Consider the following 26,136-nt stretch of genomic DNA (forward strand, 5'->3'; position numbering starts at 1 on the left):
GGTTCCCTTAATGAAAAAGGTTGGAAACCATTGTTCAACTTCTTCACTACTGCTATACTACACAATGTTAAGCCATTTTGTACTCCTTCCATGCTATGCTATCTTAAACTATAGTACCTTTCTTCTGGTGTTTCTGCTCGGCCTGCCAAGTCCTTCCTGCTTTTATCTGTACTGTGTATTGAGCGTAAACGACAGAAGCAGGGACACATCAAAACCTAAACCCAAATCAGACATCACACACAAACACAAACAGAACCGATACATCCAACATAAGTATTCATAGTAAGTGTGATTTTAAAGTAGACTTTTGAAAATAACAATAAATACCATTTTGTTCTGCCAGAACTGGGTTTCAGGGCAGCTAATGTATTCAGACATGTTCAGCAGTCAGCTCTAGTTTAATATAATGATACTCTTACATTGCCAGAGCTATTTCCACACTCCATTTCACTGTGCCAACATGGAATAAAGCTCTGGCTGAATCTGCTGTCATTCTACGATAGTTGAAAAAAAAACCTGATCTGGGTTGTTTGAATTTTTTTAGAAGTCAATCAGCATTATCAGTAGTGGGCCTAAACTGTGCTACTGTATGCTCAGAGATACTCTTTTTCAACATACTTAGATTCTTCACTCTCGTCTCCTCCTGCACTGTTTTTCAGTCCTTCCAACCAGGTGGACACAAACCATCATGGAGTCTTATGAGCTGCCACAGTCTTTCAAACAGTTTTCATTTATACCCCTGCTTTACAGCGACAGTGATTTGTTACCAGGCACAGAGCCAGCGGTTACAGCTAGTTCCCCTTACTGTGGGTTTTTCCTTTTAAAATGTCTTGTGATGGGAGGAGAGAAGGAGGGTTATGAGGATGGGGACAGAGTCGGAAAGGAGTCTGTGAAAATACAATAATACGTTACAGGAGCAGCTGTAACCTGTGCACATGTGTGAGTGTGTGGGAGGAGCGGGGTCACGCCTACTCATTTCCAGCTCAGATACATACATCCTTCCTACAGAGATGAAATAAAGTTCTCCATCTTTGATCGTCCCTGGCACTCAGAACAACTGTCTTTGTGTCTTCACTTAAAATACATTTTTTTTTTCTTTGTGAGCAACCACAGTGAATCGATAGCACATGAAATTGAGAACTGGTATTATTTGGAAGCTTGCGTCAGTAATTTCTCTGCGCAGATGTGATTTGACGGTTTCTTGAACGGACAGATTGGTGAAGGACAAAGAGAACAGACAGGTCCCACATGTTTTGGATTTGTGCTGAACTTGTTGTTTCGATTACTAGAAATTTTGCTGGAAGTACTGTATAGAGCAGCTCTTACACAACTTTATCCCTCTATTTCATACTTTCTGTAGTGTTTCACCATGGTGGAAAGTTACCAAGTGCATTTACTCAATTACTCTACTAATGCAGTTTCAAGTTGCTTGTATTTTACTGGAGTGTTTCTATATGATATATGATTCTTCTTTCTGGGTACAACACTATACTATATTTACATTGTTAATAAGGTACTAAAAGTATTTACTTTTTACATAACTGAATAAACAAGCTGATCTTAGAGGAAAATAAGGTCCCCAGGACACTGTGGTTGTCTTTTAAGGTCTGTTTGTTTATTCATTTTATTCAGACATGAACACAAAGAGTTTGTTTATTTATTTTTCTTTAAATCTAAAACAACAACAACAAAAAAATCCAATAAAGATCTTTCTCTTCTGATTAAAGTCTCTTACCAAAAACTTAACAGTGCACCTTTAACAGTGCAGTATTTCTATTTATATCTAAGGATGTGATAACTTCATTAGTTGCTAGTTCTACATAGGCAGGTGCTCGTGCTGTAGTTAAACTACACTTTCTTTTGGTCTTGACTTAAACTGCTTATCTTTGTCTCCCAAATATTTTCTTTCTGTATGGCATCGCCCTTCATCATGAGCATAAATGATGCCTTCTCTCCAGGGTGAGAGCTACAGAAGTGAAGCTCTTACCGGTGGCAAATACTTGACTATTCAGTTGGAGGAACACTCTGGATTTATATCTGCAACCTTTCTCGTGTCGAGGATGTTGGAATAGGTCAGGGTGGTGATATAATGAAAGCTTAAATAAGACACACACGGCACACACACACACACACACACCTCTGCATTAACTCTGCCGCATGATGTGGCGCCACACTCAGTAACTATGGCAACGGCACTCAGCACTGCACCTCCCCTATCTATGCGTGTGTGTGTATGTGTCTGTGTTTGTGTGTGTGTGTGTGTGTGTGTGTATAACTCCTCACTGTGTTCCCCGCGGACAGATTAATTCCCTGCCAGATTCATTCCTTGTCAACTTGCTGAAACAAAAAGTTTCTGTTTTAATTAGTTTGGTGCAGTGTCTCGCTTCATCTATCTATCTGTGTAGTGTCTCTCTCTCTCTCTCTCCCTCTCTCTTCCTCTCTCTCTGTCTCCATCTCTCTGTCTCTCTCTCTCTCTCCTCCTTCACTCTTCCTCCTGCTCTCTAGTGTAATTAAAGACAGTCAGTGCGGATAATAGAACCGTAATAGTGTGTAATTGCAATAATCAATACACAGTGCATGCTAAGGAACTCGCCATTCATCAATACACGGAGACGAGGCACGACGTCTCACGGAGCAAACACATACTTGGCCCCCATTCATTTACATTTTATCTCTATGCTGTAGGCTAATGGGTTATATGGTGTTCATCTTTAAGTAGCAAACATACAAACAAATATTCTGTTTTTAATGTGGCTGAATATAATTTTCATGATTATGTTTCATTATTGTATATATTATTGATTTTTTGTGTTGCATTAACTTAGAATGAGCCTTTTCTATACAGCAGGAGCTGGTCCTGTCTGCCATGTTGCACCGCCATGTTTCTACAGTAGCCCAGAATGGACAAACCAAACACTGGCTCTGGAGAGGAACCTTTGGTTGAATGACTACCATAGGAGAGGGTGAATAATAAGCTGCTTAGCTTAGCTTCAGAGACATGTTGCTAACTGCTTGCTGACTGTGGCAGAGACTCTTGACTATAACAGAGAGATATGAGAGTGGTATAAGTCTTCTCATTTACAGTATTCGCAAAACGAACGCAAGCAAATGAGGGGATTTCCCAAAATGTCACGCTATTCCTTCAACATTAATGGCTAGCTATTAAACCTCAATACTGTTCCGCTACAGGCAGAAATGTTTCTGCAGCAGAAATCAAAAGCTGGCACTGGATGTCTTGCCAAATGTCTAATTGTGGCTGAAATATAATTGATATCAACAGCAATTATAGATGTTACTGTAGAAGGTTCATTTTTGCACAGTTGCTTGTGTTTATGAACTGGATAAGTTAATAGTTTTCAGATTTGTGATTCTGTTGATATGGAGGTTTTAAGGTAAATGATGCTTATATTATACCAAATGAATATTGCCAAATGTCCTGAATGTCTGTCAATCAAACAAGCGCACCTTAACAAATGTTTTTGATGAATGTGTGCACATACATACAAACACGCACGTTCACGAGAGCTTGGGTGTTTATAAAAGTCCCTCACTCACAGCTACAGTTGTCATCTTTATTATGGCTATTTAGTAAAGAAAAATAATGCAGCATTTTAATATTCACAAATCAGTGCTCTAACTAAGAACTCATAACTAAATTATTCACTGCTGATGCCAAAAAGCAGCTTAATTATCACTCTCTTCCATTAATATTTTCAAAATCCTTCATCATCCACCCCATACAAAAGAAATATGTTATGTTTAATTCACAGAGTATACACAAAGAGATAAGCTTTAATATGTATCCCAAAGGTATTTTTAAAACATGGGAGATGCTTTTGTAAAAAAAAAAAAATCCAAATCAAAAGTATTTTTAACTTGCTTAATATATACTAGAAGACACAGCCCTACAATTGCAACATACTGTTACTTACATAAGAACAGAAACTATGTCACAGAATTACATAATGCAGGATTTTCATGTACTGAAATCTTTCAGCTGTTGTTAGCTAGCGCGTATGCATGAGAGGTGACAGGCCAGCACAGCAACAACGTCCAGACAATCAAGAGACGGAAGACTTCACTGGACAGAAGAAGAAAGTGAAATCGCCTATCTTTCTCCTTGTCATGCCACATCTGGCTTGTCCCCCTCAGGTCAGGTAGAGGGAGATCGCAAACATGCCCAGACAAGAACACTTACTGGAACAATACTGCCCCCTCTAGAGTAGGCTGACCTCACCTCGGAGCCGGGGAATGGCCACCTCAGGGGAGCAGGGCTGTAGCTGAGTTGAGCGAGAAAAGCAGTGGTGGAATGTAACTAAATACAAAGTATTTCCATGTATGCAGCTTTATACTTCTACTCCACTACATCTCAGAGACAAATATGGAACTCTTTACTCCACTAAATTTATCTGACAGCTTCAGTTACGAGTTACAATTGTCCACATCCTTCCTTTAAAGTAAACATACCGTACCTCATATGTAAGAATTGATTTAGCGCAGCTGCTCTGTTGTTGTTAGCGGTGCTGACTCAGGCATGTGCGGGCTGACCAATCAGAGGACACTGGGTATGGTTTCAGACAAAGTGGGGATACAGTGCTGCAGAACTGGACAGTATGATAAAACTGCTGTAGTTTTTGAGCATTAAAGTGTTTAAGTGTGTTTATCTCTTCTAGTAGTAACTCAACAGAACACTCAACTCAACTGAACATTTTAGCAAAAGGATCTGAATACCTCTTCCACTACTGAGGAAAAGCACAGTTTGACTCTGTGTGTTTCTGGTCAGGTGGGATTTCACAGTTTGAGCCTGTGTGTATGTGTGAGAGAGAGAAAGTGTGGATGTGTGATTGTATGCACTGATTTTATCTTTCATTTTTTAAGAGTTGTGACATTTGATCATACTTCTGACCTTTGCTATGACGTCGGCTCTCCAGAGGGTGATGACAGCAGTTTTTCGTAAACCTTTTTATTTTCTCCTCTACGTGTGTTTCTCTCTTCCTGCAGATGTTACTCTCCTCCTCAGTCTGCTGCTCTTCCTCCTCCTCTACATGTTGTCTCCATCACTTCATTTCACCGTCTCCCACTCTTTCCTCTCCTGTGCGAAGCGCTGAGCCACAGAAAGGCTGGACCATGCCGCAGACACACCATGTGTTAGCAATAACCTTTCTCTCCCCCCTTTCATGCTTCATTTTCTCTCTGTTTAGGATTGTTGTATTTCATGCTGTCATTCAGAAATCATTGCTTTTCAGCTATTTTCCTCAAGCCCACTCCATTTCAATCCAGCCTCTCTTTGCTTTTCTCATCACCCTCTCCCCCTCCTCTGGCACTTCATCTCCCGCTTTCCCAGCCTCTCATTTTCCTAAAAGTTGTTGCCTTACACACCCACGGTCCACTTCCCCATCAAATCCACTGAATATTTCCTCTTCATAGCATCCCCAAAACGAGCGAAGAGCCTCTGACTATGCAACAAATTACCGTCCTTGTCCCCCCGACTGTGCAGTGCATATTAAATTAGATCAAAGCGGGACATTTCAAAGGGCACATGATGGGGAAGAAGAGTCAAAAGGGACGATTACAGCAGAGGGCGGAGAGGCAGAGGTGGATTATGAGGACAAAGGTTATGAGACGGTTGTGAAAACCCCGCAGGTGTCCCTGTTTGAAATCCTTCACCCCACCATATGCTCAAGTTAGAATGAATTTGTGATCTATTTACTCGTAGCAAGTCGGGGGTTTGTGGAGTTCAGCAAGCCGTATTGGATGTAGCAACAGCCCACGTTGGTGGACGAGAGAGCGTGGATGTGTTTGTGTTTACCTTAATTTTGTTTTGGTTTCCATAAAATCATCATGAAGGTCAGTAAATGGAAACCCTGCCTGCAGTTAATGAAAACACACGCAGGATCGCCGATAATGCTAGGAATTATGCTACCATCTTTTTTTTTTTTTCAACATCGTTGAACCGCATTTCTGTTGGCTGTCACGTTTATGCAAAAAACTAGTTTCCTGAATTTTTTTATGCAAACGCTTACTTTTGTGTAATGCAGACGTAGCAGCAGCTTTCACAGGGGCAGTCCCTCCCCCCCGGTCATTTTCCATTCCATCGAGTACTGCCTCAGAGCTCCAGTGACCTGCTCTCAGCAGACATACAGCAGACTTGTCTCTGCTTGTGGGATTGTGTGTGTGTCATCCCTCAACATGCAATATTGTACAACACAAGAAGACACATTCCACTGAGTTCATTGCCTGACTGATGAAGGGAGTTATATTTATACAGTCCTCAGATGTGAGCTCATATCCTGGCTAAGGTCACTGGAGCAGGTGAATGCATGAAGTAACATGATATTCTAAATATCAGAAGAAAAAACACAATCCGAGTCTGATGACATTCTGTTTTAATTTTGTCAAAGTATTCTAGTAACAAGTACTGTATGGCTAAAAGTTTTAAATTTTTTAGTTTCATGTTTAAAAAGGCCTAAAAAGGGGTTGGTTTTGGATTAGTCCCACATAACCTAAATATAAACTGCACCAAATGTGTATTAATACATCGCTGAAAAATATTCCTTAACAGACCAGTGTGCATAGGATGTAATGCACCGTACCATATCATATCGTATCTTATCGTATTGTATCACATCATATTTTATCGTATCGTATCACATCACATCAGATTGTATTGTATCATATTGTATGGATTCGTAATTACCATATCATACAGTATCTTACCATATTGTATCATATACTATCCTATTGTACCATACCATTTTGTATCATATTGTATTGTATCATATTAAGTAATATAGATTATTGCCAGTCATATCCTTTTAGGATAACTCAACTTGGGAAGCATGATGGTGTGTTTCACATGCTGCCTTCTCTTCCTGTACGAATGTGACTATACTGCACACCTGAGTAAACTCTGTACTGTCCTTCACAGTCCTGCTCTGTAAACTCAGTTAAATTCAGTTCTGCTCCACTCACTAAAGCTTGATTAGGTTTAGCGGTGCAGCAAAAGCACAGAATCATAAGTCTTGCAGAAAGCTCCTGGAACACGATAACCTTTGTGATTGAACTGACTTTGGTTTCAATAAATAGTTTGTGTTCACGAGAGATCAGTAACAATCGACCTCTGGATCAGCCATGAACAAACAACTTTTGAGTTGTTTTAGATACAGACTGCAACAGATTTCAACAATTGCTGCAACAAAGTTTTGCTGTCACTTTCTGCCAGATGGCTTGTAAAGAAGTTGCCTTTTTGTAAGCAATCACATCAACACACTGTCAGTCCTGTCTACCATCTCCTCTCTAAGATGAGGTCGACTTTAATTGGCAGAGCTTGGTCTGAATTCCCTTGCTTTTCACCACGCAGTATCATTTCACAGAAACACCTGGATTTACAAGTGAGTAGCTTAACCTCTCTGTTGTTTGTGCTTTGCAGCCAAATGTTTGGACTGCCAAGTGAGAGCAGTCTGCACAAGTCTGTAGGATGGAGTTCATCATGCAGGCAAGCAGGCACTCTGGCTGATAGATCATGCAAAAGAAACATTTAGATATATTAATGAAGGTGCACACACACCACAAACTATTGAAGGTTTTTGTTTTCCCCCTGAGCAAAGCGTCATCGTATATGCTTGAAATTCTCTTGAGACGTTGTTTCAGCAAGCTCGGTCAAATCCCGTGTGAGTGTTACCATATACAGACAGAGAGAGATGTTTTAACGCTCAGCATGACTTCCTGCAACCTGATTCTCAGAGATGCTTCCTCTGCATTGAGCTGTGAATGTGAATACAACATTTCCATCAGTAGAATATGCAGGCAGAAACACAAGTCTGCCCCTGATGAATTAAAAAAAAAAAATAAAAAAATCTTCTGACCTCGTTCCACGTCTCCCTCCATCTTTGTGTATTTCATCTCTGAAAGGTTCAAAACACAAGGCTGGACAGCTGCTGCCCTTGTTCCTCAAAATCTCACATGCATGTAAACCACCTCTCTAGGTCGGACACATGCTCATCAGTGATCACTCCAGAGATGTAATGGTTCGTCTTCTGTTACCAACAAACATTATCTCCTAGAGTTACAGTGTTTTAACTGCAGCTACAAGTCACATTTTAACTGGCCTTTTAAGTCATCCAGTCACAATCTACATGACTATAATTAACAAAATTGCTGCCTTACATTTACCTATAATCTCTATAATCATGACATTATGTACAACAGCTAAATGTATACAATCTGTGCAAAATTACATTCTTAATCGCAGGTTTTAGTCTTCAGTTGGGAAACATGAGAAGATGCTTAATTCTCTTGCTTTTGTGAGCGTGTTGACTCACATTTCTACATGTGTGTCTCCAGTTTTCTCTCTGTGCTGAACGTCGGCTTTACTGTGACACTGTGTCTTCTTAAGCACGGTGAGGAGAGCTGGTTTTGTTCATTATTTTGATATCCTTTGTCGACTTCAGAGTGGTAATTGGACACAGACTCATGACTAATTCTTTCAGCCCAGACTTCTGCTGCATCTCAATTCTCTGCTCTGGTGCAGCTTGTCCCAACAAACCAGCCTTCACGCGGCAAACCGCTGTTTTCTTCTGTTGCCATGACAGCTCGTATCTCAGCCAGAGACGGGAAGTCGCGTGGTTTATGAAATGAATTTATCATGACAAAAATTGTCTGCAAGAGGCAAGCAGCAGGTGTGTATACACCGATGGTATGGATGTATGGGTGTGCTTTTGTCTGTTTCTGTTTGGTGCACACTGTGGCTTATCCTGTCTGTGTCTGCTGTGTATATGTGCATGTTTGTTTGTACCGCTAAAAGGCTTGGCACAGAGCAGACCTTTTGTAGTTGGCAGGAGTGGGCACCCTGCCCAGCTTGTATGGCTTATGGATGTGAGTCACAACTGCATTAGCCTCCGGCCAGAGATAGACTGCCCATCTTCCTGGTGCGAATCCCTGACGAATTTGCCAACACTGACAGCATTAAACAGAAACTGATACAAGCATCAAATCTGTCTGACACGCATCTCACGCTGTCAGTCTATCAATAGTTACATTGATGCCGCACAAAAGAGAAGCAGGAGCGCAAATGAAATACCAGCATGGGAAAACAAGCCCTCCGAGGCTGATTTCACGCTACAGCAGCAGGTGACATGTCCTAGTTCTGAAAGTTTAATTGTAAAATGTTCCAAAGTGTACGTGGTCAAAGTTCAGCTCAGAGTTACTAATACCTTTCAGACAAAAACATCTCCCCACCCTCCCATTTCTGTTTGAGTGCGAGATGATTAAAATACTGTAATATACCCGCCCAATTATACAGAACTGTGTATGGAGAAATAATCAATTCAGAATTTCAACTGAAAGCTTCAACTTTACATAATTAAAGTGCCATGTGAGAAATCGCACAATTAACAGAGTGCCTTACAACCAGCGGCTAAAGTAATGTTTGATTCTCATAACCTCTGTGATGGAACCAGTGGAGCACAAAAAAACTGAGGTGGAGAAATTAAGATTTCAGAAATGCATTAAATCTGTATTTCATCAAATTAGAAGTAGAAGCTCCTTGAAAAGCTGCCATGAGGCATAAATGGTGAATGGCCAAGGCTCTTCCAAACAGAATATTAATAGGTAATTACACTCAGTTTTACCTCCACTGCGTACATCATCAGTGGCCTCAGTGCTCAACATGGTATTTATGGAATTGATATGGCTTTTTAGAAGGGACATAAAAGATGTCTGCAGAGTTTCCCCTCTGGATGTTGGGAGAAGAAAGGATGGCAAAAAGAGTTTAAAGGTCCCATATGATGCTCAATTTCAGGTTCATATGTATATTTTGTGTGTCTTCTAGGGAACATTTATGTGCTTTAATGTTCAAGAACACGTTATTTTACTTATACCATCCATTGCTGTATCACCTTATTTCACCCTCTCTCTTTAAGACGCCCTGCTGTGAAAGGCCCACTCTGCTCTGATTGGTCAGCCTGAGAGCAGACTCCATCACTGTGTTTCCAAATCTGCCCTGATAGTATTTTTACAACCATGGCATTGCTATGGGGGAGAAGGGGGCCAAAGGAATGAGTCCTAAAACCAAGAAATAATGTGTAAATACCCAATGGTTGAATTAAAAGGCGTTATGTGTGTGTCTTAAAAATGGTGATTACTAACAAGTGGCTAAATGGGATTTGGAAGTTGTTGGGGACATGAAACAACATCATGCTGAAAATGGAGACTCATTTACTTCTTTACAGGTGGACATCAGTTACAAGCTATTGTAAATCTCACTTTAAAACAAGTTGATCGATCAGATTCATGTTGTAGTGTGGTGAAGTAAGAGGCTTAGCAGTGGTGATGTTTAAGACATACATCTGCAATGTAGTCTGTTTATAGCCTAACACTAGCATTTTACTTCTGCTGACTTCATAAAAATCATAAAGTGGTGTTAATCTGTGAATATAATCTTATCAAACAAAAAGTGTCTCTCACAGAGTTTATTTATGACAATAATCCAAAATCCAATTAAAAATTCCCATAATTTTTGTGCATAGGGAACCATGCTAATATATGTCATCCCCATGGCATTTGTGCCTCAAAAATCATAAAAGTGGTGTGCATCTGTGAAGTATCATATACTTTTCCACAAATTAATTGAAAAAAGTGAAACAGGGCAATGCTAATTTCCTGGTTTACACGGTTTCTGAATACAGGCTGTGAGCATTATTTGTTGACTGTGTCATACGGTCACAGTATTAACCTGCTTTAGAATTTAAAAAATAAACTGAAATTTCACTTTCTACAATTTATGACCTTTAATTCTCATTTAGAAGAAACTTCTCTATAACCAAGGATGTAATTAACCTGTGATTGATATTTTTATTGGTCTGTTAGTGAAATTAGCCAACCCATGGCTGAGGACTACAACAACACACAAAAATTAACATACCTTTATGCACATATTTTTTGTTCTGTTACCCTTCATATTTACTCCCAGTAAAGCCATAATAACCCGACTCAAACACCCTTCCGTCTAAACTCTCGATGGCTCTGCTAATTCACTGTTCTTTTGCTTGTTTTCCCTGCATCTTTCTCCTCTTTCCTTTTCTTCTTGCTCTTGGCTCCCCAATGCCCACGATTGTTTTCTGGTTACCCTACAGCATGAATTTAATCAAAGCTCGCTTTTTGCGCCGGCACCTCTCGCGACTGGGGAGGATTTAAGCCCACTTGGAGAAGGAGAGCAATTAGCTGAGACAAGGCTAGTTAATCTTCCCCATCTGAATACCCCCAACAGGTCCGCATCACCTTTTATTTCTAATCACACCTGCTGCTGAAAGACAGTCGGGCCTGTTCACACATGATGTAATCCAGCCAGGGAAGCTATCAAGAATGTAATGTGGTAGTTGTTAAGAGTGTAAGGTGGTTAAGACTAAGATTAAAGGGACAGTTCACTCCATTATCCAGTCTAGATCCCTTTGTAGTGTCATTGGAAGGCACTGACGTACTCATCTTTGACTCGTGAGGGAGACTGCTACTGATTGATGCGCCCTACTGAACTTCCTTAACATGCACTGAGGGTCAGTGGCAGGGCAGCACGTAGCTCAGACGGCCCTGAGGCCAAACCACAATATACCACCTTTTGCTCCTCTTCAGTAACTCTCACACAAATGGTGACATGTAGTTTAACAACCTTGTGCCTTTTGACCCGCTCTGCACCGCACTGTTGTAGTAACTACGGCAGACACATCACCGCGAGTCAGTAAAATATCAAATAGATAAAATTCATGTATGTCTGATAAAGAAAATGCCACAGAAGTAGATGTAGCCCTCAGTTTTACAGGTTGATCCATTAACACTGTAGACTGAATGTTTGGAAAGCAATATACTACAGAGGTGTTTCATTTAAGGAATGCACCTCCTGTGAAGGAAATGAAATGGTTTCAGTGTGCGTGATGCACATCACAGCATCTGGGAATTATTCAGATGTGAGTGCCTTATAGCTTTGATCAGCCTGCGATCTCTCATGGCAAGAGGAGGGTGAAATTCTGGTTGTCTGGTCAAAGACATTTCAATTTGTTGCAGATGTGCTCGAGCAAGACTGAATGGTCACATGTATTTATTTAATTGTGAAGCTTCTTGTTACTGGCAGCTACAGCAGATGAGTCATTATCTACATTCTTTTCAGCGTTTCTGCTGCTGATGCATTCACAGTATGTAGATGAATAGAGGAACATGGGCAGCCGCTGTCATTCTGTATCCCTGAGAGGTGGGAAAAGGTGCTCTTGAGTAGAGCCTGATCAATATATCAGTCAGACGATATTATCAGCAGTTACTGGCCTGTCCCAGATATATATCAAGACTAATATATGTGCTGATATTAAAACTTCTTTAGAGATTATAAAGCCTCAGACGATGCCTGGGGTCATTTTGATTGGTTTGTTGTTGTTTTCCCTCCAGTTCAATCTTTATCACAGGTGTTTGAAAACCATATTTTAAGGGATCCAAAAGAAAATGTGTGTCTTTTGTCCAAAATACCGATATTGGAATGTTTTGTTCCCTATTATCTGTATCAGCATTGGGCCCCAAAATCAAGTATTGGTCAGACTTTGCTCTTTAGTGTATACATAATACAATAGCAACATTGCATGTATAGGTTTACCTTCATATCTTTACACCATCTAGAGCTGTATCTCAGTGTGTGTGTGTGTGTGTGTGTGTGTGTGTGTGTGTGTGTGTGTGTGTGTGTGTGTGTGTGTGTGTGTGTTTGGTGAGTTATAGCATGTCAAGACTGACAGCTGGCTAAACCCTATTAAAGTCACCACATTCCTGGGGTCCACCATTAAAGGTGACCCAGTGCCCCTCAACGTACACAAAACACACATGCACGCATACAAACACACAAACACTCACAAACCAACTGAGAGGGGCTTGTAAAACACGACAGATTTATCCCCTTTCCTCCCCTCACTATTTGGTTGTCTTTATGTGTGAGTATACAAACCTTGAACACGGAGGTATGTGGGGGAATACAAGAATACGTTTTACCCTTGGCTGTGTTTGCTGCTTTGATTATTTGATGTTACATAATCTGTTGTGGGGATGAATAGAATATTTTGTAAAGGACAGGTGAAAATGTAGTTCAAATCACTCCAGGGATCGTTTTTTTAAAAATCAAGTGGAACAAGCTGTAAAAGACTGGGTTGCTAAGGTGTCAAACCATGGAAATTATTTCTGCCGTTATGTGCAGAGGTCGTCCAGGGGTTGACTTGCATACAAATGTGTGTATTTTTGTTATATTCTCATATTCTTTACTTACGGAAGAATCAGCTTGATTGTGGATGATGACAGGCTTACCCTCTAAGTCCTTAACATCACTTTACGTAACTGCTCATTCTGGTACCCTGAGGTGACAGCTCGTCTGTCTGTGTTTACGCCTCCACACACTACACACATGCACACACATGCACTGTAAAAACAGTAGCAATGCATTCCTAGCAGGGTCAAGCTCATCAGTAACCCCCACTTCTCTCTATCTGCCATGTCTCTGCCTCTGCCTCTCTCTCTCTCTCTCTTTCTCTCTCCCTCTCTCTCCCTCTCTCTCTCTCCCTCTCTCTCTCTCTCTCTCTCTCTCTCTCTCTCTTTCTCTTCCGAGCTAACAGGTTACAGCAACTTCACCTCCCACCCCTCTTCCCTGAACTTTTCTGAGCTTCAGCAAGTCATTCATCCACTCTAACACACATTGAAACACACCTACCTCCTCTTTCACTCAGATGCAGACACACAGATACCGCACATTGATTCTCATGTGCCATTCAGTCGATTATCTCTGATAATAGCCTCTGCAGGAATACAATATCAGTTCCAGACTTCTTTTATTTTTTCCCAGACTCGGATGAAACTTTTTTGTGCATTTTAGGGGGATATTTTTCCCCTGTCGGCCGTCAAGAGGTCACCTGGATTGGGAAGATAATGATGATTCACTTGCTTGCAGTGGTAAGTGAGATTGTGTGGGCCCAGTTTAGGGCTGTAGTCAAAACCCATTACTTTAACTGCACTTTAATGTGGTGCTTTACAGAGTAGTTTTGAATTCTTAACTGCCCAGATACCCTTTGTCACGGGCTAAGTGTCTGGATTAAGGCCAACACTTTTCATACTGAACTGTTACTGCTGCTCTTTGCTGTACATTTTCTGCTTAAACAGTATCACCTATCTGATATTAAGTCTTGATGTTTGCCTCTTTTCTCGTTGTCTTACCCATCCTTATGTGATAAGGTACAGGAGTTGCTGTGAATTTGCCACCCCACTCAGTTTAGGACCATACACGCGCTATCTACCTACTTGCAGTGCAGATGTCCTGCACACGTGTGAGTTATCTTTGGCTTCTCTGCAGAAGTTAAAGTGAAGATTTTACAACTCAAAACTCAGTAGGAGCAGTACAAACAAAGATGGTATGCATTTTTACATTCATGTCAGCTCTCGTTTATTATTTAATAATAGGTTGTTTGTTGAAGCGTTGTCAGGAGAAACTATGTAGAATTAATTGGGGATTTCGTCCATCCATGCATGGACTTGTCTGTGTTGGCCAACTGCAAATGCAAGGTGATTTTAAGACAGTAGGCTGCAGCATGTGAGCTTTTGTATTTATTGGTGTGTTTTCGCCATAGATCTGAAAAGACATCTGCCGCCATATGTAGTAGTTCTGAGCAGCGTGTGTGTCTCCATGTGTGTCTTTTTCACTGTTACCAGTTCCCCACCTACGGGGATAATCCATCCTGTGAAGTGGCGAGGTGGAAAATGCCATTATGTAGAAATAGCTGACATGCAGTTAGACTTGCAGGGCATATGATGTGTGAGTGAGAGAAAGAGATAGGGAGCAGAGAGGGAGTGTAAGGGCCAGAGACAGTAAAGTTCATTTTGTAACATTATTTAATCCTCCCGGGGCAGTGATAAACTAAAGGCCTCGGACACAATACACACACTGCCTCCTCAGCAAGGCCGGACAAAGTGTATTTGATCCCAGCATGGCGTGAGTGATGGATCAGACTTGTGCAAGTGTTTTTTTTTTTGTTTTTTTTTTCTTTTTTGTGGGATCATTGCAAACAAGATATCTGACTTGGGCTTATTATGGTAGACATTGCAGGAATGTCTTGAGGTAAGTAGGAGCAACAGTTCTGACATTTGACAGATGTCCTTGTCTTGTGTTGCAGAGATGTCTACCGAAGTTAGTATGCTGACCAGCTAACCCTGTCTCGTGCAGTCTCATAATACCACTTTGTACCTGAAGAGACAGTAGTCAAATTCAATATTGACAAAACAAAATTCACCAGGATAGTCTTAGGCTGTGTTTCAACAATCAGCCCTGGTTTGGTTGAAATAAATCCTTACTTCACAGAGTAAGATGTGACAATATTCTGGTCTACAAGCCATTTTCACCTGCTGCTGATGCCCGACTCTCTCTCTCTCTCTCTCTCTCTCTCTCTCTCTCTCTCTCGCTCTCTCTCTCTCCTCTGATGCTTCACCTCTGTCTTGTTTTGGCGCGTGGTGTGTTCACGTTTCAATTAGTCCTGGTCAGAGCCGCTGTAAACCACCTCTGCACCGTATCCCCTGTCATCCAGTTAGCCTCTGTCGCCTCAGCGGCTGTGTTCAGTCCCAGTGTGATGTCAAGCCATTTTCCCTGGGACGCGGCTGAGCTCAGTGGGGCTGGCCCTTATTTCCTACGGTGACTTTAACACTGATCTAAGGTTGCAATCTCTCCAAACTGGAGTCATCTCATTGGGCCTCCAGCTCTACATTTAACTGAGCTAATTAACTAGTGGCAGCCAGTTGCTACAGCTGAAGATATTTAGCAAAGTATAAAGGTAGCAACAGATAGAAGATGATAACGTCAACAATGCAAAAATATGCTCCAAACAGGACCAGTGTCCTAGATCTACAACCTGCACCGCAGACATAACTTATTTGAATCAGTTGCCATGATTTTCCTGGAGCAGAGTTGAAATGGATGTTAAATGAACACCACCAACCTAACCTGCGGACATCAGAAAAGGCGTAGATTCTTAGTCTGCGTAGGTGGGTATATCTTTTCCAAATCATTTGTGTGAACACAGTTCTGCTTTATGCTTTGCTGAACACCCATGCAAACCTTTCTGAAAATCCTGCCGTAGGTTAGATTTGGTAACTGTGTATTTCTGTACTCACTGTCATTCATCGAAACACACACGTCTTTCCTATCTACACTTCAGCAATAAGGAGATACATGCACAGACAGATCTTAGATCTGCATTGGTATGTGAGGGGGAGAGAGTGGTTTTTTTGGCTGTGTTATATTTGAGTCCTGCCAGATCTCACTTCCATCTGCAGAGGTTGTAAACTAGTCAGCCTTGGGCCATTCTCACTTTGTCAGACCAGGTGGTCAAATTACACCAAGGAATATTCTGGAATTCGGATTGTTTCACATTGATCTAGTTTTTTTCATCATTATCATATTCATTTATAGCTCAAATATGCTCCCATGAGGAAACACTGGACTCTTGGTGGTTGGAATGTGGAATCTTTAAAGCCTAAAGAAATCTGCTATGTTTTCATCTCATGTATAGTAGATTTGAGCGAAGGCAGATCTCTCTTTGATGTTAAGCTTATGAATTTGCAAAAGCACATGCCGGTACCGTACACACATGCACAGACACATAGGCACACATACAGGCTTCTGCGGGGACGTGTGGGGGTTAGCAAGCTAATGTAAAACATAACAGCATGAAGCATTTCCAAGCTCACAGTTAATGCGTTGAACGTGTTGCTCTCTGATGGGGGTTCATTCATTTCAAATGGGATAATCCGTTACTGCTGCATGATTCCTTTGCCAGTGCCTCATGTGCTGATTTAAGTGTTGGATTTACTCTACTTAGGCATTGATTATGCTCACTTAACTGAATGTTGTTGTAGCTCTTTCTGTTGATACATTTCTGTGGTCCTCGGTACGCATTTAAGGGAAGTTTTTAACAATCAACACATTTCCGTCAGCTGAATTTGAAGTGGACCCTCGAGCAGCAAGGCTCTACAATAAGTTACTATAATTGCGGTATACTTCCATTTAAATATTGCCTTCCAAGATACAGTCTCGGAGGGAGATAATATGCCAGTAAAGCAGCTGCGATGTCTTAAACTGATTGAATTGTCTCCGCTCAGCGTATTATGCCAAGTCAAAAGCTGTAGCCTTGGGGCTAATCCCTCTCATGCTAACCTGAAGTTTCCTCTGTCTGTCAGCAGGGATGTTCTGTATCCCACAGCGTTACTGTACCGCCATTTACTATCATAAACGGCTCACACACTCCCATCCATCTCGACTGCAGTGAAAAACAACTGTTTCACAGTAGCTCTCTTTACACTGAGATCCTTCATTCTGCTGGCATTGTTTTTCTACATTGAACCAAACAACAACAGCATAATGCCACCCCAGCGTGTGATCTTGGATAGTTTGCCAGCATTCTGGAAGTAAAAGAAGCGTGAGACCGTGGCGTGTAATACTAAAGCACTGGCGTCTCTTGTGATAGATAAGCGCCTGGCAGTGTTTTTTAAACAATAATGATGGTATACTATGGCAATAACAATCATTTACCGTCCATTTTATACCCACCTAATTCACTGACTATTTCATTTGCCCTACCTCTTCCTTGTGTTAGCTTCTCTCACACATTATCAACATGTGAAACATCTGTCCCGTCCTGCCAGGTCACTGTTTCACACGACTGTCGATTCGGCACTAAAAAGAATGAACAGTGAAGCAGAAAGGGCTAGCCACCACATTTTATATCAAAGACAAGACAGTCAGGTATTTGAATGCGTTTACATCCATCTCTGTCTTTGTTGCTGTGTATTGATTGCATACTTGCAAGTTGAGATGAGATTGTATCTCACATGGCCTCTTTTCTCCACAACTTTGCAATGGTGTTACTGCCTTGTTTTCAAACCAAAACACCCATGCACAAAATGAACAGAGGGCAGGTGGAAGCTATAATTAGACACACTTGAAGATTTGCTGTGGAGCCAAATCTTTTTGACCGAGTGCAAGGTAGCATGCACACACACACATCGGAAGCGATTAGCCATGCTGTCTCTGGCCTTAGCTCAGAAGATAATCACCTCTGTGGTGTAAGGAGGGCATGGTGGGCCCTTGGGGTGTTTGGGTAATCCTCAGTCTAGGACAGGTGCACTTGGTCCAGAGGTTTGACCTGTCCAAATATCTTTTGCTCCTGTTGAAATCATGAGAGCTGTCTTGAACCTGTCACTAAGGACTGTGTATCTTTCTTCTACATGCTACATTAACTGAAAAAAGCCCAAAATGCATATTCACTTTCAACTTTTAGTAATATTTGATGTATGATGAGACATTGTTTCCTACATACTAAAGCTATTAATGTTTTACAGATTCCTCACTTTAGCTATTCATATGTTTTAATGTATATCTATGGCAAACCAAACCAAACAGTAAGCTTCTTTTTTTGCTTTTATTGTTTTAGAGAAATAAGAAACTATACAAAAAAATATGTCTATGTAGCACCTTAGTTATACCAGATTACATGGGGTTATTTAGACTGGGTGCATGCTGATGCTTTCAGCGTAGTAACAACAGTGAGAGAGTGAAAGGCTTCCAGAGACTTGTATTACACCGAACAAGCTGCAGCCACTTTTTTTTGTTGTTTTTTTGTTATATACCTCAGTTGTTTAGGAGAATGCTGCATCATTTTCTTTCTGTTAAACCACGTTTTGTGAAGTACAAAACCTTACCTGACTTTATATCTGCATGAGAGTGAGTAGATAATGACTGAATTTCCATTTGTGGGCAAGTCTTTCCTTTATATGCAGACATACTTGAATCGAAGAAACCCTGCCATGCACCACAGTTTGAATAGATTATTGGAGTAATAACTTTTAATGGGTATGTATATCCATAATATTTGGACTTCCCAATAAAAGATGGGTCCATACTGGACAGTTTTAAAGCCTTTTTGATGCTTTTACTTCCATGGTGTCATTAGAATGTGTCATAAAAATGTTTACAGAGAGAACTCCCGTCTGCAAAGGCACTATTCCAATGATGGGAGTGAGAACAACATTATGCTGACCTAATGTATATGGGCTTATATTAATGCAATTACAATAAATCTCCAAGAAAACATTTAATTAATTTCCAATTGTATTGATAATTCAATATATTTACAGCTTTCAGTAAAGGTTCTTGCGAACACTTCCTTCCTTCCTTGCATACATTTCTTTTACACTCTCCCTGGAGGAAAAAAAATGCTCTGACTCTGCATAAAAGGCACAAGTCCTATACAAATTAAAAAAAGGCTGATTATGTTTTATCTTTGAGTGCCTCTAATGACTTTTTCCAACTCTCTATTCTCCTAAATACTTTCAGATAAGAGTAAGGAAGAGTTGGAATTGATGATTGTGGAGTGGAATTCAAGTAGTGGACTTGCAAAGAGAAGAACTGGGCAGAAGAGCAGGTGATTGAAGGAGCAAGAGGAGGAGAGGAAGAGTATGGGTCACTCCTCTGTGTGGATCCTTCTGCTGTCACTTTCTCTGTCCCATCAACATGTCACAGCACAAGCTGAAGGTAACGGTTACATTCTTACGCCCAGAGGAAACACTCAAACACGCTGATTTGCTTAATGTTTTAATTTACCTCCTTTACTCTCTCACTTATTTAATCATTCATTTATTCAACACTTCCACCAGTGCCTTATGTTACCAGTTGCTTAATTCTGAGTCAAAGCCATATGTCTGTTTTCCAGCAATGTGCACAGATCTACGAATTAGACAAGTTGGATGCGTAGGCCAAAGAAAGGGCAGGTGCTCAATGAACACAGTCTGTGCGAGCTGCTCCATCATTAAATCTCCACACATGGGTTGGTACATGGGGCAGACACTAACCCAGCTCCAGTTTCTCTCCAGACTGTGTCTAGTCAGGGAATTTAAACATCTGCTAGCCTCATGTACACCACAGCACTCTGTCTGCCGGCCTGTCAAACCCATCCCCTAGATACAGAACCGAAGCCTCAGGTGCTATTGGATGTCACCAAAAGGTCAATCAGCCAATCAAAAGTTAGATTTTCTCCACCTGGACTGTCGTTGGGTAGAAAGTGATTGGTAAAGTTGTTGGGCAGAATTATGGATAGATATAAATAGCCTCAGGCCATATATGAAGCTACTGCTCCTTTGTCCCATTGTTTATTATTGACAGGGTTCATTCACATGTCATCATATCAGGTCATATGACTGTCTGTAACAACCCTGAGGGCTTAGTCTTTCATATTACGCACAAGAATGGGCATGTGGTCGATTTCAAACCAGTAAACCATCTGACATCTTAAAGCTTCATTAATCAATATTTTATATTGACAGTGAATCAAATGACTGTTGGTGCTCACAGTAAGGAACCCTTAGAAATGATCACCCAACTCTACAGCCACATAAAGCTTTTAAGCCTCTTTAAAGGAACAGTTATCCTAAAAATGAAAATTCAGATCTACTTAACTTCATACCAGTGGGAAGTCAGGTCAGGTGAAGTTCTGTAGTCCAACAGATACTTCAGCCATTTGGGGGATTCTTGCAGCGTTGTTTTGTTGTAAAGTTGCTGTAAAATGTTCCTTTTACAATGGAGTTTGTCCAAAACACAACTGCTCATGAATGCTAATAATGCTACAATGTGTCTGCTGGGTGGTTAAATACAACTTATGTGTTAGCCCTAACAATTGGATTATTTCTGACAACTTGGGGGAGTTAAGCTGTAAACATTAATACGATGTATCACCATGTATCTGTGGTAACCCTAACCCTGTCACAGTGTTAGCACTAGCAAACTGCTTGCCAGCTGTTTACACATCCAGCTGTGAGCCAACATTCATTGAGGGAAGTGTTTATTTCAACCAAACAAATGTAAGTAGTGCTGAGATGGGTTTTAGAGTAGGGATATAGTTACAGTATATGATTATTTATTTAATGAATAATATCAATTAGTGCAGGTATAAGACAATATTTTAATGCTCTCACTTAGGTTCTCTTATGAAAGTCTGATTCCACAATAGCTTATGGTCAAGGGGCATGAACAGCTCTAACGGGTGTTCATCACATTATTGTGAGTGCACATGTTTCTCAATTGAGCTCAATTATTTCACCAAATACAATTTTTGAACCATTATATCTATTATTTTGCCCCACCTTTGTCATAGTTGACAAAGGTTTGCTCTCACAATCATTCAAATCACAGCACTTGAAACTGGAAACAGGTGAAATTTGGAGCAATTAGTTTAAAAACTTGAGAAAATTGGAACAATCCACTGTCATCAAGAGATTAGTGAGATAAGCTGGGATCAGACTTTAGCGGGAACATTAGTGCATGTAGGCGTTTTGTCAAGTTTCTGTTCCTTACATCTATTGCTCTGCACCTTCAGACATGATTGATATGTGTGTTCATGCGACACCTGCTGTGGTGTCCACAGCCTATAATCAAACTTTATATACAACTGTATATCAGGAGAGTAAGGCCATGTAACTGTCACAGGCAACAGGTATGATAAGGAGTAATACTGCAGGAAACACAAATCAGGTCGTCTCAAAAATAGTCTATTAAAACGTGATAGAATTCCTCACACAGGGCGCTTGCAGCTGATCCTAGTTGTCACATCCATGGCAATATTTGATCTTTCTGTCATGTCGTGTGTCTGTACTGCACTTTGTTAGCTTATCTGCAAGCTCCTGCAACTTCTTCTTCTTCAAGAAACTTTTAAATCCATTTATCTGGGATAAAATCTGAACCTGATGGAGTTTCTTCAACTTGTGCTCTCTGATGGTTTACCGTACATGCTTTCTCTTGATCTTGTTGGAGGTGATTGCAGTCGTGCATCATTATTTCTTAGACTATTTATTTTGTGGCAGAATTTTTCTGCCGAGTCTGCTGTAGGCACTGAGCTACATCTAATGCGCAAATCAATGGTGGTCCAACACAGAGGTGAGCACAACCTTTAAAATATCAGAATAGATAACCTTCAAGAAAACCATTCCTAATCCCTCAGCATGTGTTGTCTATTTATCCCAGGTATGTGGTTCTCACCTGCCAGCCCAGACAGACGAACCTCAAGATAATAGATCTTGTTTTCCACCTCAGTCTGTGTCTATTTTACAGAGACCAGCCTCCAATTGTTTCTCTGCTCAAAGTCTCCATAACATCACAAAATGTGTAAAGAAGAAAATGCATCTTCAGAAAAGAAACAGCCACATGTGTTTTCTGGGACTGTTTGCTGCGTATGTGACGCCTGACTTGGGATGCAGAGTATAGACATTGTTGTATCCCATTAATTTGCATCTCTGGTTTTAACTGTGCTTTTTGCATTGGGGTTGCTGAAAATATAACATTAAAGCTCCCATAGTGGCTCCGCTCTAGAACTGGGGAAATGGTATTTCCAGTGATATTTTGTTTTCTTGGTGTGTGGCCAGACATGTATAGATGTGTGAGAAAGGAACATAATGTTAGGTCACCATGGGCTGGAGACATATGTCACCCCAGTGAATCCTGGGATTGTAGCCAAAGAAGGAAAGGGCCAGATAATAGAGGTGAGAAGGCTCTGTAATGAAATAGCAGAGAAGCTGAGTTATCACTTACAGAACAATCAGTGGTGCCTATCTCTTATTCACTAGCCTAATCAATGCTGTCTTCACTGTGGTTTATTGCATATGTAATGCCCGCATATTGACTCAGAAGACATTTGCGCACGCAGCAGATTTCTGCCCGTACAGTTCCGTATATCTGTGGGACTGTGTGCAGCCGTGTGCATCTGAGACAGACTTGCTAAGCTGTGCGTGTGTGCGCGAGCATGTCGTCAGTCCATCAGTCTACCCTGTTTGTGTGCCTGGCTTTTTAACTCAACATTCACAATCCTGCCAAACGCAGCAGATCCGTATGTTAAATGCGATTGTTTGCCTGAGCGAGGGGACTGACCCTGATTTTGGGTGTGTTTACCTTATTATTCTAAGCGTTCCTCATCGCTGTACTAAAGTTTTATTGCTGGAGTGCTCAGAATATTGATAGTCTCTTTGGCTCACTTGTGTCCCATTAAAAATTCATGGGGATTTGTGTGGTGCTCTGGCTGCATGACAGAAGTAAGTTGTAGGAAAAAATGCTCAGCGTGATGGAACAAGACTGCTATCTGCTGGCCAGCGTAGGAATAAAACATGAGGCTTTGGGCTTCATTCCCAGCATTCCCTCTTAACCTTAAGAAATTTACTTTGGATTCTTTCCAAATACATCTGATTATAAAAGATTAGGGCATCCCCTGCACGTCACTTCTTTTTTCACACACTTATTCATTCACTCTTCTTCCCTCAGCATGCAGGACTGTGGTTCAGGCCGACATCGTCTTTCTGGTGGATGAGTCATGGAGTGTTGGCCAGGCCAGCTTCAGCAGTGTCAAGAACTTCATCTCAGCCATCATCTCCTCCTTCAAGGGCAGTGTGGTGGGACCGGAAGGGGTCCGCTTTGGAGTCACCGTCTTTGGCGACATCCCGCGGTAAAACAGCAGTACAAACATACACATGGCACAGACCTCTTTAACTAATTGCCTTGAAGCCTGACTCATTTAACTTGGCCATAGGTGATTGTTGCATCAGAGAAAGCTTAGAAATTCAGAGGTCAGAGTCCCTGGAACCCCAACGAGAGAAACAATTGAGACACCAACGTTTGTATTGGCTATTTTATTATTTCTACATGATTTAGTTTTGCTCTTCTTGTAATTCTCTCCTCCCAGGATGAGGATTGCTTTGACAGACTACAGCTCACTGGAGGAGGTGCTTAGAGCCATCAGAGACCTCCCATATGAGGGTGGATCCAGAAGGATTGGTGATGCCCTCCAATTTCTGGTTGACCACGTGTTCAGCCCTGTCATCAGTCCAGACCATACCCCAAAGGTACACAGGCTGCCCTATGTGTGGCACAACTACAGACCTGGGAGAAAGCACAAATAAAGTAATAATCTTGCAATAGTCCCACAAACTGGCATTGCTTATTGTAAATGATATTAAACAAGAGATGTAAAAGAGGTCAAAGCACTTCAGAATTAAGTTCCTTAAACTTCTTCCACACGCTGAACACTGAAAGTTTGTAATCTTTTTGAATGTATGACAAAGTGTGGACACACAAGCAACAGAGGACGATTGAATTAAAGATTACAGCCCACGCTGCTAAGACTATTGCTTCCAGCTGGCCACCAACATGCATATATTCTATGTTCTGGCCCTGTGTGAAAGGAAATAAGTATTCAGAAGTCTGTATTTGTACAAAACAAAACAAAATTGTCTATCATTTTCCCTCCACTGTGAATCTGATTAAACGATTTTGCTTTATGCTTGGAATACAAACCAAGAGTATGTCTGACAGAAAGTTAAAGCTGGCAACAGATGCTTTGCTTTACTTTGGTTTGTCTTTTGCTTGTGGAGGAAGAAAAAAGACAAAGGTGGAGACAATTTTGCTGCTGCTGTCGATTCAACATGCTCCATCAGCTGAATGGATGTCGATAAGGGACTGCCATAAGTTGATGGTCCTCCAAAGATGCCAACTGAGAGAGATTGACCTGTTTTGTCCAAGGATCTTGAAAAACAGATCAGTACTGGCCTTAACCTTTGACCCTAACCTAAATGCAGTAGTCATCAACTGAGCTAAACCTGTCTCTTAAGCGTATATCTAAATGCCCTTTCAGCAGCGCTCCATCGCTAACGTCTAAGACTGTAGTGTAGTCTCAGTATAACACAGCTGGTTAGCATTCCAGTCATCTCTCCATCTCTGAGTGTGCTTTGCGAATCATCTTGCGGCAGCACACTTGACATGGGAAGGTAGAGAATTGAGGATTAAGTTGATATATTGAATCGTACAGCCAGAGCACATGCAGAAAAAGCGGCTTCATTCTCATATCGATACTCTCCAGCCTCCTTCTTCATTGACTGAGGGATGAACTTTGAATAAACTGAGTAAATATTCCTTAATGGGCGAATTAGCAGTCTCAGTTGCAGTCCAGCATCCTTGAATTCATCTTTGTTTGATTTATTTAATTGTGAGTTAAACTGTGTCAAAAGTCCACAGGGGCTTTTTGTGCATAATACAGTTTACAAGGATGTTTATTTATCCAAAGAAAACGTTGTTTGGTGGGTTGGAAAACCTCCATTGATGTGAGCATTGATTTAACGAAAACCAACACATTTTCCCAAAAGACTGCATTTTTACATCTGCTTATAGGTTGTTGTGCTATAAAAGCACCAACTACAGACCATTAATGCATGCCACTGTATATTTTACCGGTAAGATATCATTCTTTATGTTGAATGGCTTTGTATATATCAGTTTTTGCTGTCTCACTGCTGTTCAGATTGCTGTACTGATCACGAACGGACCGTCAGACGACCAGGTCGATGCCGCAGCCAGAGCGGTAGCTGACAATGGGATTTCTCTCTTTGCAGTAGGTGAGTGTGGAGCTCGGTATTGTGAATTCCTTCAACATCCCCACTGCAGCGGCCCCTCAGATTTTATCCAAGCTCTTGCTGGCTTATCTGCGGTGTTTGCAGTTAGAAATTCATGTCCTGTACATTTGAATTCATTGGATTCAAGGCGGGTATTTGCGAGCGTGTGGGTGAGATTCTTGTTTCTGAGCATCTGGGTGCACTCATGCAAGTGTATATGTATGCACAAACATAACAATATCAACCAAATATGAATGTAAACAGAAATGGGTGATTATTTCAGCTCCTACATGTATGAAAGCACATTTTCTGATACTGTTTTTTGCATCAGCAAAGCTACTTTATCCTCCAACCTTTCCCCCCTGCTCATGAATAAACACTGCTGCTGTTTACCCACAACTTTACTCACACATACCCTCTTTCTCCTACACACATGCGTGAGCAGACAAGCCCACAACTTGCTCTTCTCAGCTGGGAGCGGTGCAATAATTACTGCTCATTAGCCGATGGTGTGCTAATCGTAGCCATTTTTCATTAGGCGATTCACTGTCCCCCCATCTGCACCTCTGACACTGAGGCCCGCTCCCCTCGTTCATCACTCTTGTGGAGAAGCTCTGCCACGTCCTGTGTACTAGTGCAAAACCAATATGCCTATAGGGC

At 41.2% G+C, this 26,136-nt stretch overlaps 1 protein-coding gene across 1 annotated transcript in view; it reads left to right on the forward strand.

The window, feature by feature from the left end:
- Positions 1 to 17,726: 17,726 nt before the first annotated feature.
- The window catches only part of col7a1l (collagen type VII alpha 1-like), a 51,578-nt gene continuing 43,168 nt past the window's right edge, over positions 17,727 to 26,136 (forward strand). The window contains exons 1-5 of the mRNA XM_037121217.1: positions 17,727 to 17,800; positions 19,391 to 19,588; positions 23,357 to 23,537; positions 23,775 to 23,934; positions 25,386 to 25,479. Of these exons, the coding sequence (XP_036977112.1) occupies positions 19,513 to 19,588; positions 23,357 to 23,537; positions 23,775 to 23,934; positions 25,386 to 25,479 (511 nt within the window). The 5' untranslated portion in view covers positions 17,727 to 17,800; positions 19,391 to 19,512. The remainder of the gene's footprint in view (positions 17,801 to 19,390; positions 19,589 to 23,356; positions 23,538 to 23,774; positions 23,935 to 25,385; positions 25,480 to 26,136) is intronic.

This window comes from Acanthopagrus latus, chromosome 14 (assembly GCF_904848185.1).
Source record: "Acanthopagrus latus isolate v.2019 chromosome 14, fAcaLat1.1, whole genome shotgun sequence".
Taxonomy (NCBI): Eukaryota; Metazoa; Chordata; class Actinopteri; order Spariformes; family Sparidae; genus Acanthopagrus; species Acanthopagrus latus.